The following is a 15,329-nucleotide window of genomic DNA, read 5'->3' on the forward strand; positions in this document are numbered from 1 at the left end:
CGAAGGGTGTATATTTTGTGCAAATGTCTAATAGTATGTTATCAAACAATATTAATATGGTTTATGAAATTTCAGGAAATTTTTTTATTTTGGTCATTGGTGTCTTACTGTATACACTTTAAGATTGGCTCCAAATATCAATGAAAATCTCTGTTATATTTTTCGTTGACTATAGGAACAAAACAATTTTTGTTTTGGGAATGTTTTAATTTTTGATTTATGTAACCAGGATTTTTTTTACACGAGTTGATTGAAACGAATCTAGCAGAACAATAAACCCTCCTTTTTTCTGTTATTCTGTCAATATCATGGATTATATACTTTGCACTAAATGCTAATTATGTTTTCTCTAGTTGTGCTGATACCATGACATTGTAATTTGAAACTACCGCCCGCCGCACACAGAATGACGGTGCTTTCGGACCTGTGCTAACATTTTTTCGGGAGAGAAGATTCGTCATTAATATCTTGCCGCTAATTAGCTTTTATGTAGCAGCTATTCCCACCTTGGCTTGAAGAGAGGTCTAAGCTCATATAAACGTGTCCAAGCAAAAAACACACAACAAAACGGCCGTACCGCACACATCAGGCCTTCGGTAACAACCCGTTTGTTGAGTCGGTAGAACATCACTCAAAGTCGAACCCCACCATCATGACAATTTGTTCATTATTCATGAAGACGTTAGCTGGATGCCGTAGAAATGGTAGTACTACTATGTCCATGTGTTTCTGAATGTGCTATGAGCAAACTTTGAGCAAAATATCGCCCTCAGTCCCCTATCACACACAACATTTAGACAAAAAAGTGTTCCTCACAAACCTTTGTCGTCTGCTGAATAACAGGATTCTGGGTAATGAATATGGTGGTGGGAAAATAGACCGGTACGGTAGTGCCGTAGCCATAGGTTGCAGCAACAAAGTGGCGTTTTTGTTGATTGATCCTTAGATTTATTGCTCTCAATTAATGGAATACAGCAAATTTATGAACTTCCTGCATTGATTATGCATATTAGCACCTGATTTGGATAATAAGCATATGATTATGGAAATCATCACTTAAGCTATCAACATAACAAAAATCAGGATGATCTGTCAACCCCTTCTTGAGTTATTCTCTTTCAAAGTTTGAAATAAAATCAGCTTCTGCAGTTCAAAAAAAGCTGCTAGGGGGCCAAAACTACAGGATGTATTCTATTTCTCCTGTTGCGGAAAAAATGGGCCCAACAGCGAGTGTTTACAGTAGAAATTTGCAATGACCGTAGGTGACCCCGAATGGAACACGCGTTCAGATTGAATTATATCAGATCCAACATCGTAGAACAAGGTTCGAATTTGGCTGGACATCCATTTGAACTTTGTCTTTTCGGCAAACTGCATGAAGTTGCCTTTCCGCTGGTTGAATTTTCAATTGATGCCCATAGACTACTTGTGTTTGATACTCACATGTCAAACTGAGAGGACAGACAAATACATAGAGCGGGGTAATACTGACATGTTCCCTAAACAAGTCATATGTTTTTTTTTAGTACCGTCAGAAAGGCAGAAAAGGAATGTTTGTCAAAAATATGTCTTGCGATCCTTGAAAGTTGCCTGAGGAGAAGAAACGTCCATTTGTCCTTAGATTCCCTAAAAGTTTTATTGTTCCCAGTGTCAGACACAGGGAGGGAGGGGAGCAATATCTAAAGGCTCCTGTACATTTGTACATTAGCCCCTCCATCTCATTGCCATGGTAACAGGTTGTGCTTGACAGACAGTACTGTTGTTCTTGCTTGACTGCTCTGCTGTGAATGAGAGCATGACCATACCTGTGTGCATCTTGATCCATCCCCTGTATACTTTTCACTTTCTGCTCCAGTGGTTGTGAAATGCACCGCTGGACCTGTATACATACTGATCCTCCCCCACCTGTCCTGGCTAAGCGCTTCAGTAGACACCAGACTTGTCCACATACTGATCCTCCCCCAGCTGTTTGTAATCAAAGCCTACTGGATACAGCACTGGACTGAGCCTCTATCTGCAGCCATTCACAGACAAACCTCGCATGTCTTAGAGTTAGTTTCTGGTGTAAAATCACGTTTGTTTTCACAAGGAAAAGTTCTGTGCAGTCAACAGGCAAAGATTGTGGCTGAGTGACAGTCCTGGGAAGAGCACACCGGTGGATCTACAGCCACAAGGTTGGAAACTTTTGAGATTTATATTCAAAGCTGTCGTCCCAAGAGTAGGTCAAATGAGTACAAGAAAGTGACCTTGTGACTTTCAGAGAAACCCCAAGGTGAGATCAAAAGCCTTTGATGTCTACCTTGTCTCATAACATCTGAGGCCTGATGATTGTTTGGCACCAACTGTAGACTGCTCTTCAGTGATCCCATGCTGTTGTGGGACACTCGAGGCTATACCAGGGGTTTTACAGCTATATCCACTTTATGGGGCTGTACACATGGCTATGCAACCTTTGATATCATTGCCGTCAACAAAGACAAGCTAGACAGAGAAGGACATTACAATCCCTGAAGAGTCAAGGAGTGCTCTACATTTAGCATTGATCTTTGGAGCAATCTGCAAACCTATGTACAAGAAACTGATTGGAAAAATGCACTGTTGACACATAAAAACAGATGTTGTGCCAAAGTTACAGTAAAAAGTTGCCGCAGTAAAAGTATTTGCAATGGGCCTTTACAGTGTCATCTGTGTAACTGCCGAAAGTTGCGACTTGTCTTCTGAATAACTGGCGGAAATTCACTGCAACATTTCCAAGAAACTTCCGGAGAGAAATGCAGGTGCGGGACAATAGAAGTTGATGTACCAACATACCACAAATAGTCCCCAGTTCTGAAGTACAATAACAACAAGTTCAAACAATGGTGCAACTCAGCCAAGATCTACAGCTTGTCAAGGAAATGGACCAATGAGTGCACTGAATGGGATGAAATAGAAACACCAAAATAACTACTAGTGATATTTGTTGAATAATTATTTCTTCTATAGTCCAACGTTGGAACCACCTGGAAACGCGAATCCCTGATGATTTGAAATGGAAGAGTCTCCTCCAGAGTGGTGAAGTGTGGTGTCTGACAGTATCACGTTTCACACTGACCCTGAGTACACCATGATCAACCTCCAGTCATCCCATCCACCCTGGAGTCAGGTTTCTAACTGAAGTGTTGACACATGGGAGGAACAGAAGGGACTCAGATCTGATTCCTTCTGTTCAACCACAGCACCCAGGCTGGAAGACTGTCCACTGGCACATAGAACTACTGAACTGTGTTGTGAAACAGAGGTAGCCGAGGAGAGGATTGTAAGAAAACAACAACAGCTTGAAGTTTAAACAGCTGAGTGACCAGAAGACAGGCAGAGCTGGAGTCTTGCCAGTGCTGTTGCACCATTCCAGAGGTAAGCCTTTACCAATCCTTTTGGTATATATATATCTATAGTTGACATGAAAGGGTATTTGGTATTAGATCTAGGCTGCTATGTGTGGAGGACATTTAGGAATGATATCATGTCAGAACACAACATTCATTGATTTCACCGGTTTGTGCTAGGGATGTACACTTGATTGGGTGCAATTGTGTGTGCACATGTGACGTTAGCCGTGGCGACTCTTTAATCGGGTATATTTTGCTGTATGTCTAAAGACTCTTTTACATTACCCTCACAAGAGTCGTGGAAAGACCCATTGAAAAATCTACACACAATGCATCGGCTGCGCGATAGTTGCTTCCCCGCCAGGTTTCTGGGTGTCCCTAGCTTCCTTGCACCCTTACCTATCATTCGGCACCCGTAGGAATCCCAGATCACCCGTAATATATCCACAGCGCGACCATTTGCGAACAATCCCCCACGTATCGCTCCCTCAGTTCAACCGCGCAGCCATCTTGTTTGACGTCGGCGATGTTCGGAAGGTTCGGAAGGTTTCCGACCGTTTCCGGAAAACTAGCGAAGATCCCCCGACGACGTTCCGAGCGCTTTCCGGAAACGGTCGGAACGTCGTCGGGGGATCTTCGCGCAGCCAATGCATTGTGTGTAGATTTTTCAATGGGTCTTTCCACGACTCTTGTGAGGGTAATGTAAAAGAGTCTTTAGACATACAGCAAAATATACCCGATTAAAGAGTCGCCACGGCTAATGTGACGTGTGTGTGGCGTGTGCGCGTGTGCGTGTATGTGTCTGTGTGCATGGTAGATGGTAGAAGGGTGATATTCAAAGGAAAATACAAACATCAATCACTGTTGGTATAGAAGTACTGTAATTCTGAATTAGAAGTCTACATGTAAGATCCCAAATTCACCCTGAGGTCACTACCAGCCATTTCAGTCTAGACTGTTGATCTGAACACATGTTTCTGTCACCCAAACAAACAAAACTTAATGTTGACAAACATGTCATTGTATTCACCTCTGTAGTGGTGATGCACTTGCCAATATAAAGCCAGGAGTGAAAACATGTAGGCAAATACCAGTGGGGGTGTGGCTGATTTTATTTTGAGATGCTAATCATTAACCTTTAGCACACTAAAGTAGTTGTTTGGCTACCGATAGACCATTCCCATAACATAAGCAGGCTGCCTCCGGCAAAATAAGAATATAGAAATGTCATGACAATATTTGATGGACACACTCTCATTGGCCGTAACTGCTAACTACAATTCTGTCATTGGTTGAACTGCTAATTGTGATGGACATTCAGGATTGACCTATTTTCTATTGGTTACAGGGCTAGGTACTAGGGTTTAGCTTATTTTAACCTCCTTGGGTTTAGGCAGAAAATAAAGTTTGGAATTTTCCCCATGTATAGAAATGGGAATTAATAATAGATTCATATTGACTTCACTCCCCCCCCCCCCAATACACACGCAAAGACACCCGTCAGCCACACACCTTTTTATGATTTCGAGTTCTTCGCTATGACAAAATATAGAGTAAGAGTACTAGGACAACATGCAGTTTCATGTCTTATTTCTTTGATGTCTTTTATAAAGTGATCAGAGAAGCAAAAATTGGCTTTAACTTTGTTTTCTCATTTCATACCAGTCCTCCATTTTCTTGAAGCAGGCATGAGATTTCTTTGACACTTGTGTGACATGTTCTTCCTTACTTACTTGTATATATATGTTGATGCATTGACATTTCAGGAGACATAGTTCAGTGAATTGTGTTCTTCTTCTTCTTAAATATACTGGGCAAAACCCACTATGAAGGGAAATGAGGTTCTTGTTGTGTTCACTTTTCAAATAATCCTGTAGGATATAGTACAGTTCCAGTACATGTAGGAATTTAATACAATGGAAATGCATGTTTGACTATAGATTTGCTTGAGGGGGCACCACAAAATAAACACCCACCAAACATTTTTAAGAACTACTGTATTAGTTGTAGCATACAGAACTACAAAGCTCTGTGTTTGTTTTTGAAGTCCAAAGGTTACTGGATGTGAGTTTGGGGAGTCCCTGCAGTAGTGTAGGGAGCTCTGATCAGGTCCACATGTTCCATATGTGATGCCAAAAGGTTAGTTTGTAGTGTCCCCTGGTCTCCCCCACCCCCACCATGCTTGCTACTAGACCAAACCACCCAGATCCAGGCCTAGGGGGTGTCATCCATGACTGGGATGAAACACCACAGCAGGTAAAGCAAACGACTCCTGTCTGTTTAGATGTCTCCAGCTTGTGTTGGTAAGCCCTGTGTCCTGCAGGGAAAAACATGTCACCTTTGCCAGGAAGGTTTAATGTTTTCGTGTGTGTGAGTCTGTTTTTCTGTGGACATCATAACTCGAGAAGTCATGGATGGATCTTTATGATATCTGGTGTGTTGGTAGGTGGTGGCAAAATGATGATACAACTAAATTAGGGCACCCTAGTGGCTCTCCACGATACTGCAGCAGGACTTCTCATGTTCTGGACATGCTATGGTCATGATGGTTGATAGCTCTTGTGCAGCTTTCTTTGTAACTGCAGGGGTGTTTCAGTTACAGACTTTGAGACAGGATAAGTCAAGAAAGGATAAATGATTTTTTTGCATCCTTGTATAAGAACACATTGTGTTTTAGTGTCACAGTTCATCTAACTGGCCAAAGTGTCAGAGCTGGTTGTTTTTAAATTATTCTTTTATTTTCGGTCAGATAGAATGTCGGAGAGAATTAATAGATAAGATTAACCAACTAATTCAAACTAACTTGCCATTACAAATCATGTATACACCAATACATGTATGTTGACACTTGGAGTGCTTAACCCTACAAAAACAATTTTGATCACAAAAATTGAACGTTTTGGAAACAGTGCTAAACTAGAGTACACGAACACATTATCTTCGCCAAATAATCAAGGCTTATTATGGATAATGATTAATATTTACATGCTTATCACCCGCTGCAAATTTGATCATGCACCATACCATTTGGAAGTTATGATGGGGGGAGGGAGAATGAGTCCAGTCTAGATAGGGTTAAAATCATTTGGTGGTACAGGACTAGTATATGTGTACAATGTGCTGATATATGTAATAACTGGTCATGAAAAAATATGAGTATGTTGATATTATATGGGCCACAAAGGTTCGATATTGCAGCGTTGTCAGTTGACTGTGATGATGAAATGGTACAGTCAATATATATTTGTATATTATGAATAGAATAAATCTTTATTCCATATCATAGACATTTTGAAAGACATAGTACATGTGACTTTTCTAGCTAGCAGTGGTGCACTTTTGGTGCAGTGTACTCTCCAAGAAGAGGAGTGGGTCTGGCTGTTTTTTGACGTGGTCTTTGGTAAACACGTTAAGAACCAGCTGGACCCACACCTCTAGATCTGCTTGGAGAATAGTGGGTGTCCCATTTGTTTATCTATCTGAGCTACATGTACCTTTATGCAAGGCAACCTGACACTGCCCCGTGTCCCATTATGAAATGCAGCGGGTTAACAAACTTTCTTTACTAATTATACAAATTAGCTACTGATTTGCATAATTAGTCATTGATTATGTAAAGTACCATCTCAGCTCTCTACATACCAAACATCACGACGATCTGTTGACCCCTTCTCAAGTTATTCATGTCCGAATGTCAGAACAAAAACACCCACTGCAGTTCTAAACAAGCCGCTAGAGGGCCCAAATTCACAGAACTTACTTCCTGTGGCATGAAGTACATGTTGTATCTACCACACAAAAATCATGACCATAGCACTTTCAGAAAATATGCCCCTAAAGTTTGAAGCTCCGCAGTTTTGGTGCAGTGTACTCTCCAAGAGGAGTGGGTCTGGCTGGGTTTTCGACGTGTTTTTAGGTGTTTTTGTCAGGCTTTCTATTTTGTCCCCTTTTAGTTATGTCGCCAACCGTATGTTGAACAAAAATTCCTTAACTGAACACGTTAAAAACCAGCTGGACCCACACCTCTGCTTGTGAAATGCAATGGGTTAACAAACTTTCCTTACTAATTATGCAAATTAGCTCATGATTTGCATAATTAGTCGTTGATTATGTTAAGCACCATCTGAGCTCTCTACATAGCAAACATCACGATGATCTGTCGACCCCTTCTCAAGTTATTCATGTCCGAATGTCAAAACAAAAACACCCACTGCAGTTCTAAACAAGCCGCTAGGGGGCCCAAATTTACAGAACTTACTTCCTGTGGTATGAACTATCTACCACACGAAAATCATGACCATAGCACTTTCAGAAAATATGCCCAAAAATTTTGAAGCTCCGCTGCAGTACCTTAGGTACCCGCTAGAAGGCCCATTATCGAACTTGACCTTCCTTTCCGTAAACCCTACCCATCCACTAAATATCATAAAGATCCATCAACAGCTTCTCGAGTTATGCTGGCGACATACAAATACACATCCACACTGCAGTACCGACGGAAAATGCCAGGAGAACTTGACCTTCGTCTCTACAACATCTACACACCTGCAAAAAATCCATCCATCAACGTTTCCGTCTTTTTTTTGCCTACATACAAACACAAAAATTAAAAGTCCGCTGCAGTACTGTTGAAAAACGCAAGGTGAACCATTTTTGAACTTGACCTTCCTTTGCACAACCACTACACACCTACCAAAAATCATAAAGATTCATTGAAGCTTTCTTGAGTTATGCTCCTGACATACATACAGACCCACCCAACAGATTTTTCAACCGAAAACATAATCTTCTCCGAGTACAAGTACTCTGTGAAGATACATGTAAATATAGGTGATTCTAAAATGTATTACTGGCACTTTAAATAGTTAAATAGATCAAGATTTTATTTAGACATGTGATCATGATTACTGTAAATCTTGAAATATTAATTTTGACCTCAAGACCCCACAAATATGTGTTTCCAATGTATAACTTGTCCGTACCATGAGTTCAATCCTAGGGTAGACTCCAGCTCAGACATGTCGTAAGGGATTGCATAAGGGATCCAAGTTATTTCGGATGGCGACGTTAAGCTGGCGGCCCCGTGTATGAGAGAGCTTTGGGCATAAACCTCATGTGTCAAACCTCTGCATGTAAAAGAACCCAACACACTTATCAAGAATAGTAGGGGTGACCCGGTGTGCTCAAGGCCAAAAATGCGAGCCGTGGCGAGGCCACATTGCAATACCACTAGCTACTTGAAAAAGCATTACGCTTCACCTCAATTGAGGATGACTGCTTTACCTTTACTTACTTCAGAATTGTTTCAACTGCGAACTTAAAACATTCTCGAAAAAATAAAACTAGGTATCAGCTGTTGCTTGGATTCTACTTGTGGCTTAGTTCGTTGATGAGTATTTATATGTCTATTAGTGATAGGGATTACAAACAACACCTCAAGTTGATATACATTTGTAGTAGCTTAGAAGGATTAACTCATGTTAAAGCTATAATAGGAACCACAGCATTTTTATGCAGATCTGATAGATCTAGAAGTTAGAAAGTAGTGTTTGGGATAAAGTTGCAGTGTGACATAATCTAAAATATATGTGGGTCCTGGAGTCTTAGAAAAAATAACTGACAAGTATTTGATGATGAGAGGTAGACATCAGTGTTAAAATAGATATGACAGGATTGTGTCTTTATAGGCACACTTTAGGGGACATGGCTGTGTGTACAGAATCAACTTTGTAATAGAACACCCTCATGTTTACTGACCCAGTTTCCCAGCATTGCTACATTCATAAGTTAATGTGATAAAGGAACATCACAACTACATATGTACCCAAGTTGGGGTAGGGGAAATTCACTCACTCAACAGGCTTTTACTAAATCACTGAAATAATCCAACTTAATTTCCATACTAATTTAAAGTACATGTACCATTTGGGTAATAATTCTACAAACCAATTTAGATGAGGAAATAAGATTAAGATGAAGAAAAGTGCACTTACAATGTACCTAGAAAAATTAATTAAGCCAGACTTCTGTGTTATAAATCGTTTGTATTAAGTTATTGCATGTTTAGGCCCAATTTAGACACAGGTTTTCTAGATGTCTGGACTGCAGATATCTGGCATGCGACAGCTTTTTTCTGTGTCAAAACAGGAATTTTATGGTCTTAAAGGACAAGAAGGCAGGACCCAGGGTTCTCCTCCTATAAAAACTATCTGCTGTCAGGGAGTAGCTAAATTGACTCCAACCCTCATCCCAACATCATAAATGGATTATCCTCTGTAGGGGATCTCTACCCGTCTGACTCAAAGAACAATAGAATTGGATCAGAGCAGACGACAGGAAATCATTTGCATATAAACTGACATCTCAAGGTTTGAAAAATCCTGTATTTCTCTCACTAGTTTTTGAAGAAAACATTGTCAGACCAACAAAATAACCCAGATACATGTAGGTGTAACAAAGCTACGTATCATATAATACAATACGTAACTTTGCTAGGCAACTTTCTGAAAATCATAACATTGTGTTTTCAACTGTCAAAGCAAGGAGTAAACCTCCTTGGTCAAAGCAACCCCTTCAAAGTTGGAATTGTATCTATATTTTCCTCAGCTGAATTAGCTTTGATAGCTGTGTGTCTAGAAGTATGACTTATACAACAAGAGTTCCACGACCTCATATCTCCATGAACAATTCTATTCATGCAAATGACTTACACATTTGCATAATATATGCTTGGTCATAAACACCTTTTCTAACTTACACATGTTGCAATATTAACAGGCCTATAATTTTCCAATTAGATGAATTATGGTGTTTTTGCATTAATTATACAAATTAGGAATTTATTTGCATAATTGGTATCTGTTGATGCTCCACTTTCCATAAACTACATATGTTACATGCATTTGAGTCTGATAATGGAAAACACTACAAATATAGATTTTCCTCATAAGCTATGCAAATTAAGTCCCAATTAGCATAATTTGCAGTTCATTGTGTATATCTCTATCTAAGCTACCAGCATACTAAATATCATGGAAATCCGTTGTTCCTTTGTTCAGTTATTCTCCTTAGAAGATTTTCACAATAACGCCACTGCAGTTCCAGAGCAAGCTGCTAGGGGGGCCCAAACCTACACCACTTCTTTATTACTTCACAAGCTATCTGCCACCCAAAAATCAAGACCACAGCACGTCCAGGTCAAAAGATACAAAAACGGAAGTTCTGCTGCAGTACCAAGGTCACATACCAGGGGGCCCAAAATCAACCTTGAATTTCGGCTTCGCAACACCCACCCACATACCAAATATCATCGTAATCCATCCAGAGGTTCTTGACTTATGCTGCCTACAATAGTCCGGAAACACAAACACACACACACACACACAAACACGCCAAAAACAATATCTCCATTTTTCATGGAGATGATTATAGTGACTACTTGGTAGTCTAAGAAACCAGTATAGACTCATGATCAGGGGCTCTGTAGAAATGTAATTTGTATACTGACAGCCAATGTTTGAGACATTCTAGCAGTGAGCATGACAGGCCAGTGTTGTAATTACCTTCGCGACGAATGGTTTCGTCGAGTAGGTTATTCGATGATGCTTGTCTGTGTGTCTGTTAGTGAACAGAATAAGTCGAGAACGCCTGGATGGTTTGTTGTCGTATTTGGTGTGTCGGTGTGTATGTGGGAAATCTCAAGATGATTAGATTTTGGGCGAAGTGTTTTGCATAATTAACGAGAAAAGTGTAAAAATGTGTTAGATTGTATGCTCATACTATGCTTTCTGGTTGCGACGTGTAGGCTGTATTGTTTCAGGGGATATTGACACGGGTAAATGGGTGCAAAGTTGGTCATGAGGGGTCATGAGGCAGGCAGGAAACGTCAGTTACTGCCAGGGACAAATTGGCTATCAGCCAGCTGTAGGGCAGATACAAGAGATAGACTTGCCCATATAGGCAGTAATGCTTTAAAGCACTAAAACAAGGGCTCAGAAAAGGATTCACCTTAATTGCAAGCCCCCAAAATTCTTATGCACCAGAAAGCCACATCTGTCTACTTTAGAATCATGCAAAGAAAATAGACAGTTGACCAGCTCGTTCTCTCGTAACAGCTGACAGACGAAAACAATCGTCAACTTTGACCTACTCCCAGCCTGGAAGAGTCCACTCGGAGCATGTGAAACCAAACCACAAAGATATCTCCTTACACCAATTAAAAGACTGAAACATACAAATTTTGACCAAAGTTGGATATACACGGCCTTATATGAGTAAGAACAGTCATTAATGCAGTGCCACAGCATGGGAATACCGAGCATGTCTGTGTGTCTGTTAGTGAACACGATAAGTCGAGAATTCTTGGAAGGATTGTCTTGGTATTTGGTATGTTGGTAGGTCTCGATGAAACCTGAAAATGATTAGATTTTGGGCCCCCTATCGGCTTGTTACGGTACTGCAGCGGAACTTCCTGTTATGATATCTCGTGTTGTGGACATGCTATGGAACTGATTTTTGAGTGGTAGATAGCTCGTTGGGCAGAGAGTAAGTGGTATAGGTTTGGGCCCCCTAGCAACTTTTTTGGAACTGCAGGGGTAGGTTTTGCTTCAGACTTTGAAAGGGAATAACTCAAGAAGGGCTTGATGGAAGGTCATGATTTTTTGCATGTACATAGCTTGAGCGATGATGTACATGATTGGATACTTATTATGCAAATCAGTAACTAATTTGCATAATTAATGAGGAAAGTTTATACATTCATCAATTTCCATGATAGGACTCGCAAACATGTGACATATGTAACTGAGGAAGAGAGAAATATTAATAGATATCAGCTATGCAAATGAGAACCTCATTTACATAATTGATGAGAAAATAATATAACTCGAGATGGGCTTGATGGATGGTCATGATTTTTGGTATGTAGATAGCTTATGTGATGCTTTGTATGATTGGATGATAATTATGCAAATCAGATTATAATTAATGAGGCAATTTTAAAAACCTGCTGTGTTCCATGATATGACTATTCAAATATGTGACATTTGTAACTGAGGAAGAGAGGAATGTCAATAGATAGAAATTATGCAAATGTAGGCCTAATTTGCATAATTCATGAGAAACTACTATCATTCCATACTAGTAAATAACGGCAATTTCATACTTGTTGCATTTAGAAGTTGTGTGAATGTGAACACCATTGAATCAAATTATGCTAATAAGGAGCTTATTTGCATTATTGATGAAAAATGTTAGCATAACCTTCTTTGTTAAGCTCATAATCATAACAAGGAGGTTTGGACAACTTATGTTATTTGGGTGAGGAGGATCAACTGGTATGATTTTTGATTGATGAAAAACACTCCTAATACGTCAGTCATAAAGGTCAAAATCATTTCGCGAAGGTATGAGGTCGTAGAACTCTTGTTGCTTCATATTCTTGGTTAGGTACTACAAAGCTGACTTGTTTGTGTGCAACTATACTTTGATTCCTTTTACACACTATATGATTTCAAACATGTGCTGAAGTAACTTCAATACTTGGTAAATCATCTTAGCCAGCGAGCCCCTTCACTGATGTGAACACCACGGCATTCAGAAGCAGACTGAGGTCTGTGAGTTTACGTTAGCCGAATTTATTGGGTGGTTTTATAGTCCACCCTAGGATTTTTCCAGATGTCTGGAAAATTTCAGCGGACCACTCTGGAGCACCACTCTGGAGCATTCGCCAGACAACTCTGCAGGAGTCCCCGACAGCTTCAGCCCATGCGCGGATCCAGAGGGGGGCGCAAAAATCCGTATTGTTGTTATTAAAAGGGGACAATTAGAACAGGGAACAGCACCATATGTGATTGGTGCTCGAGTGAAAATTCCCCGCGGACGTACTAAGGCCGTCGGCACTTTTTTGCCACGAAAATGTTCTTAGAGGTTACGGGGGGGGGGCACAGTGGCCCGGCTCGAGTTTGATATTTTTTAGGTGTGCCGCGCCCCCGGTCATGGACTGCTAACAATGCGTAACAGAGAACTCTGGAAGTTCACCGTTGGATTCCTTCTTATGAAAGCAAGGCTGTTGTTCCTGTAAGATTCCTGTACTACTGTTGACGGTAATTAGCCTCCCTTTTTAATTTCTTTTGGATTCAGTCGCATTTTGAGACTCACTCAGGCAAATCATGGTTGAGGATAGGAAGGTAGTTGCGTTTAATGCGTCCACATCAACGCCGAGAAGTGCCAGCGCGCACCACCACGTCCGCAGCTTCAGTGGAAAACACAAAATGACCAGGGGCATTTCTCAATTTTTTCTACCGACTTCACAGGAAAATGTGTGCCGAAATGTCAAAAATGGATCGGACGGCCAGTGCATGTGTCAGAGTCCAGGCCATCCAAAGTGAGATTTGGCCTCATTTGACGGGCGGACTCCCCTCTGGCAGATTCTACGTAAAAAAATCTTTATCCCGCCGGGGTTTATTTTGCTCAGAAATGGTTCTAAAATGCACCAGAGAGCATCTAGATTTTTAAAAGTTTCCGGGGGAGGCCCCCCCAGACCCCCCCAACGAGAGGGGGTGGAACCCCCTCTCGTGCTCTCCCCCCGCGCAGCTTACGCTGCGCGCCTTCGTGGCCTTCGGCCACGACTGATATTGCGCCCCCCCGTTCCCAAAATCCTGGATCCGCCGATGCAGCCCAAGTATAAACAAAATGTGTCGGGGTCTGGAGAACAGGTTTCAGGCTTATTAGCAGACTTGTGGACGTCAAGTGACCCATTTTGATGTTAGCTATGGTACCTGTACCATAATTTATACATTTGTACTTGTAAGGGGATTTATCAAAACTTCCCAGGGAGTCTAAGTGACATTACAGTGCCTTACAGGCCAGGCTATGACGCATAAGGACAGAGCTCAGAGGAAACCATTTCTTACAGTAATAATCGATAAAATCAGGCCATCAAAGATATCTTTGTGATTCTAACAAGTTAACAAATGCCATTGAAACTACTGGAAGCAGACTTTTAGCTTGAAACACAAATTTATCATCATGATGTATCACTACTGCATTCCTACTCCACAGGTGTCCTACATGTACTTCTTGCAGGTGTGTATAAATGCCTCCCGACATCTCTGCCCAGATATCTGCTGATTTAGGAAAACCTATGTCTAAATTGGGCCTTAATATAAGGTGTGATTAGTAGTGCATTAAAGACTGGGTATTTAGGGGCCCCATTGTTTGCCTGTGGTGGTGTGGTCAGGTGCAAGAGCTGTGTATTTTTCCCACAGAACTAGGGACAAACCAGAAAGGCTGGGATAAGGTGTGTTTATAATGTACATGTAAGTTGCCGCTACTGATTCTTTTCTGTTTAAAAGTATTTGCACATTTTGTTATTTGCCCTAATGTTCAAATTTTTTTATCAACCCCGACTTTCTTGTTAAGTTTCAACTGCAGAGTATGCATGGTATGAAAAGTTAGATTATACAGTATTTGTATCTCATGTATATTTGATAATACTACTAGGGTCTTATCAGCATATACATTTTGGTAAATCATTAGCTACAAGAGCAGCACATTAAGGCTTAGAATCTTTCCAATACTTCCTGTGAATCTCGAAATATTCATTGTAGTTGTCACAGTTTCCTATTTTTTTGCAGTGCACAATGATATAATGCTTGTGCTGCAATATTGTTTCGACTGCGAACTTAAAAACCTTGTTTCCCATCCTACAGTGACATCATTCCCCCCATGGAAATAACTTGATTTACACTATTGGTCGGGGTGAAGCACAAGCCACCAAGAGTTAAACACCTAGAGAGACATTAGCCTCGTATCTGAACCAAGCGTAACACAGCACCAAGAGACCACGTCTAGCGATATAATAGACGTTAAACAAGGACAACAACAGCAACTATAAATGACAGTATTAATTTCTCAAATGACCCTATGATTGATTTCGTGTATGTCCCAACAGGAGCAAAT

The 15,329-nt window shown here is 40.7% G+C and overlaps 1 protein-coding gene across 10 annotated transcripts in view; it reads left to right on the forward strand.

The window, feature by feature from the left end:
• LOC136424152 (potassium voltage-gated channel subfamily KQT member 1-like) overlaps positions 1 to 15,329 on the forward strand; it is a 70,608-nt gene that overhangs the window by 12,581 nt on the left and 42,698 nt on the right. For 5 of the 10 annotated variants that reach the window (XM_066412629.1, XM_066412633.1, XM_066412636.1 and 2 more), the window contains exon 1: positions 5,462 to 5,624. The exons of 3 other annotated variants lie outside the window; for them this stretch is intronic. In XM_066412629.1, the coding sequence (XP_066268726.1) occupies positions 5,547 to 5,624 (78 nt within the window). In that variant the 5' untranslated portion in view covers positions 5,462 to 5,546. Of the gene's footprint in view, positions 1 to 5,461; positions 5,625 to 15,329 lie in introns of those variants that run through there. 2 more of the 10 variants (XM_066412635.1, XM_066412634.1) reach the window with 2 other exon arrangements.

The sequence above is a fragment of the Branchiostoma lanceolatum genome, chromosome 18 (genome assembly GCF_035083965.1).
Source record: "Branchiostoma lanceolatum isolate klBraLanc5 chromosome 18, klBraLanc5.hap2, whole genome shotgun sequence".
Taxonomy (NCBI): Eukaryota; Metazoa; Chordata; class Leptocardii; order Amphioxiformes; family Branchiostomatidae; genus Branchiostoma; species Branchiostoma lanceolatum.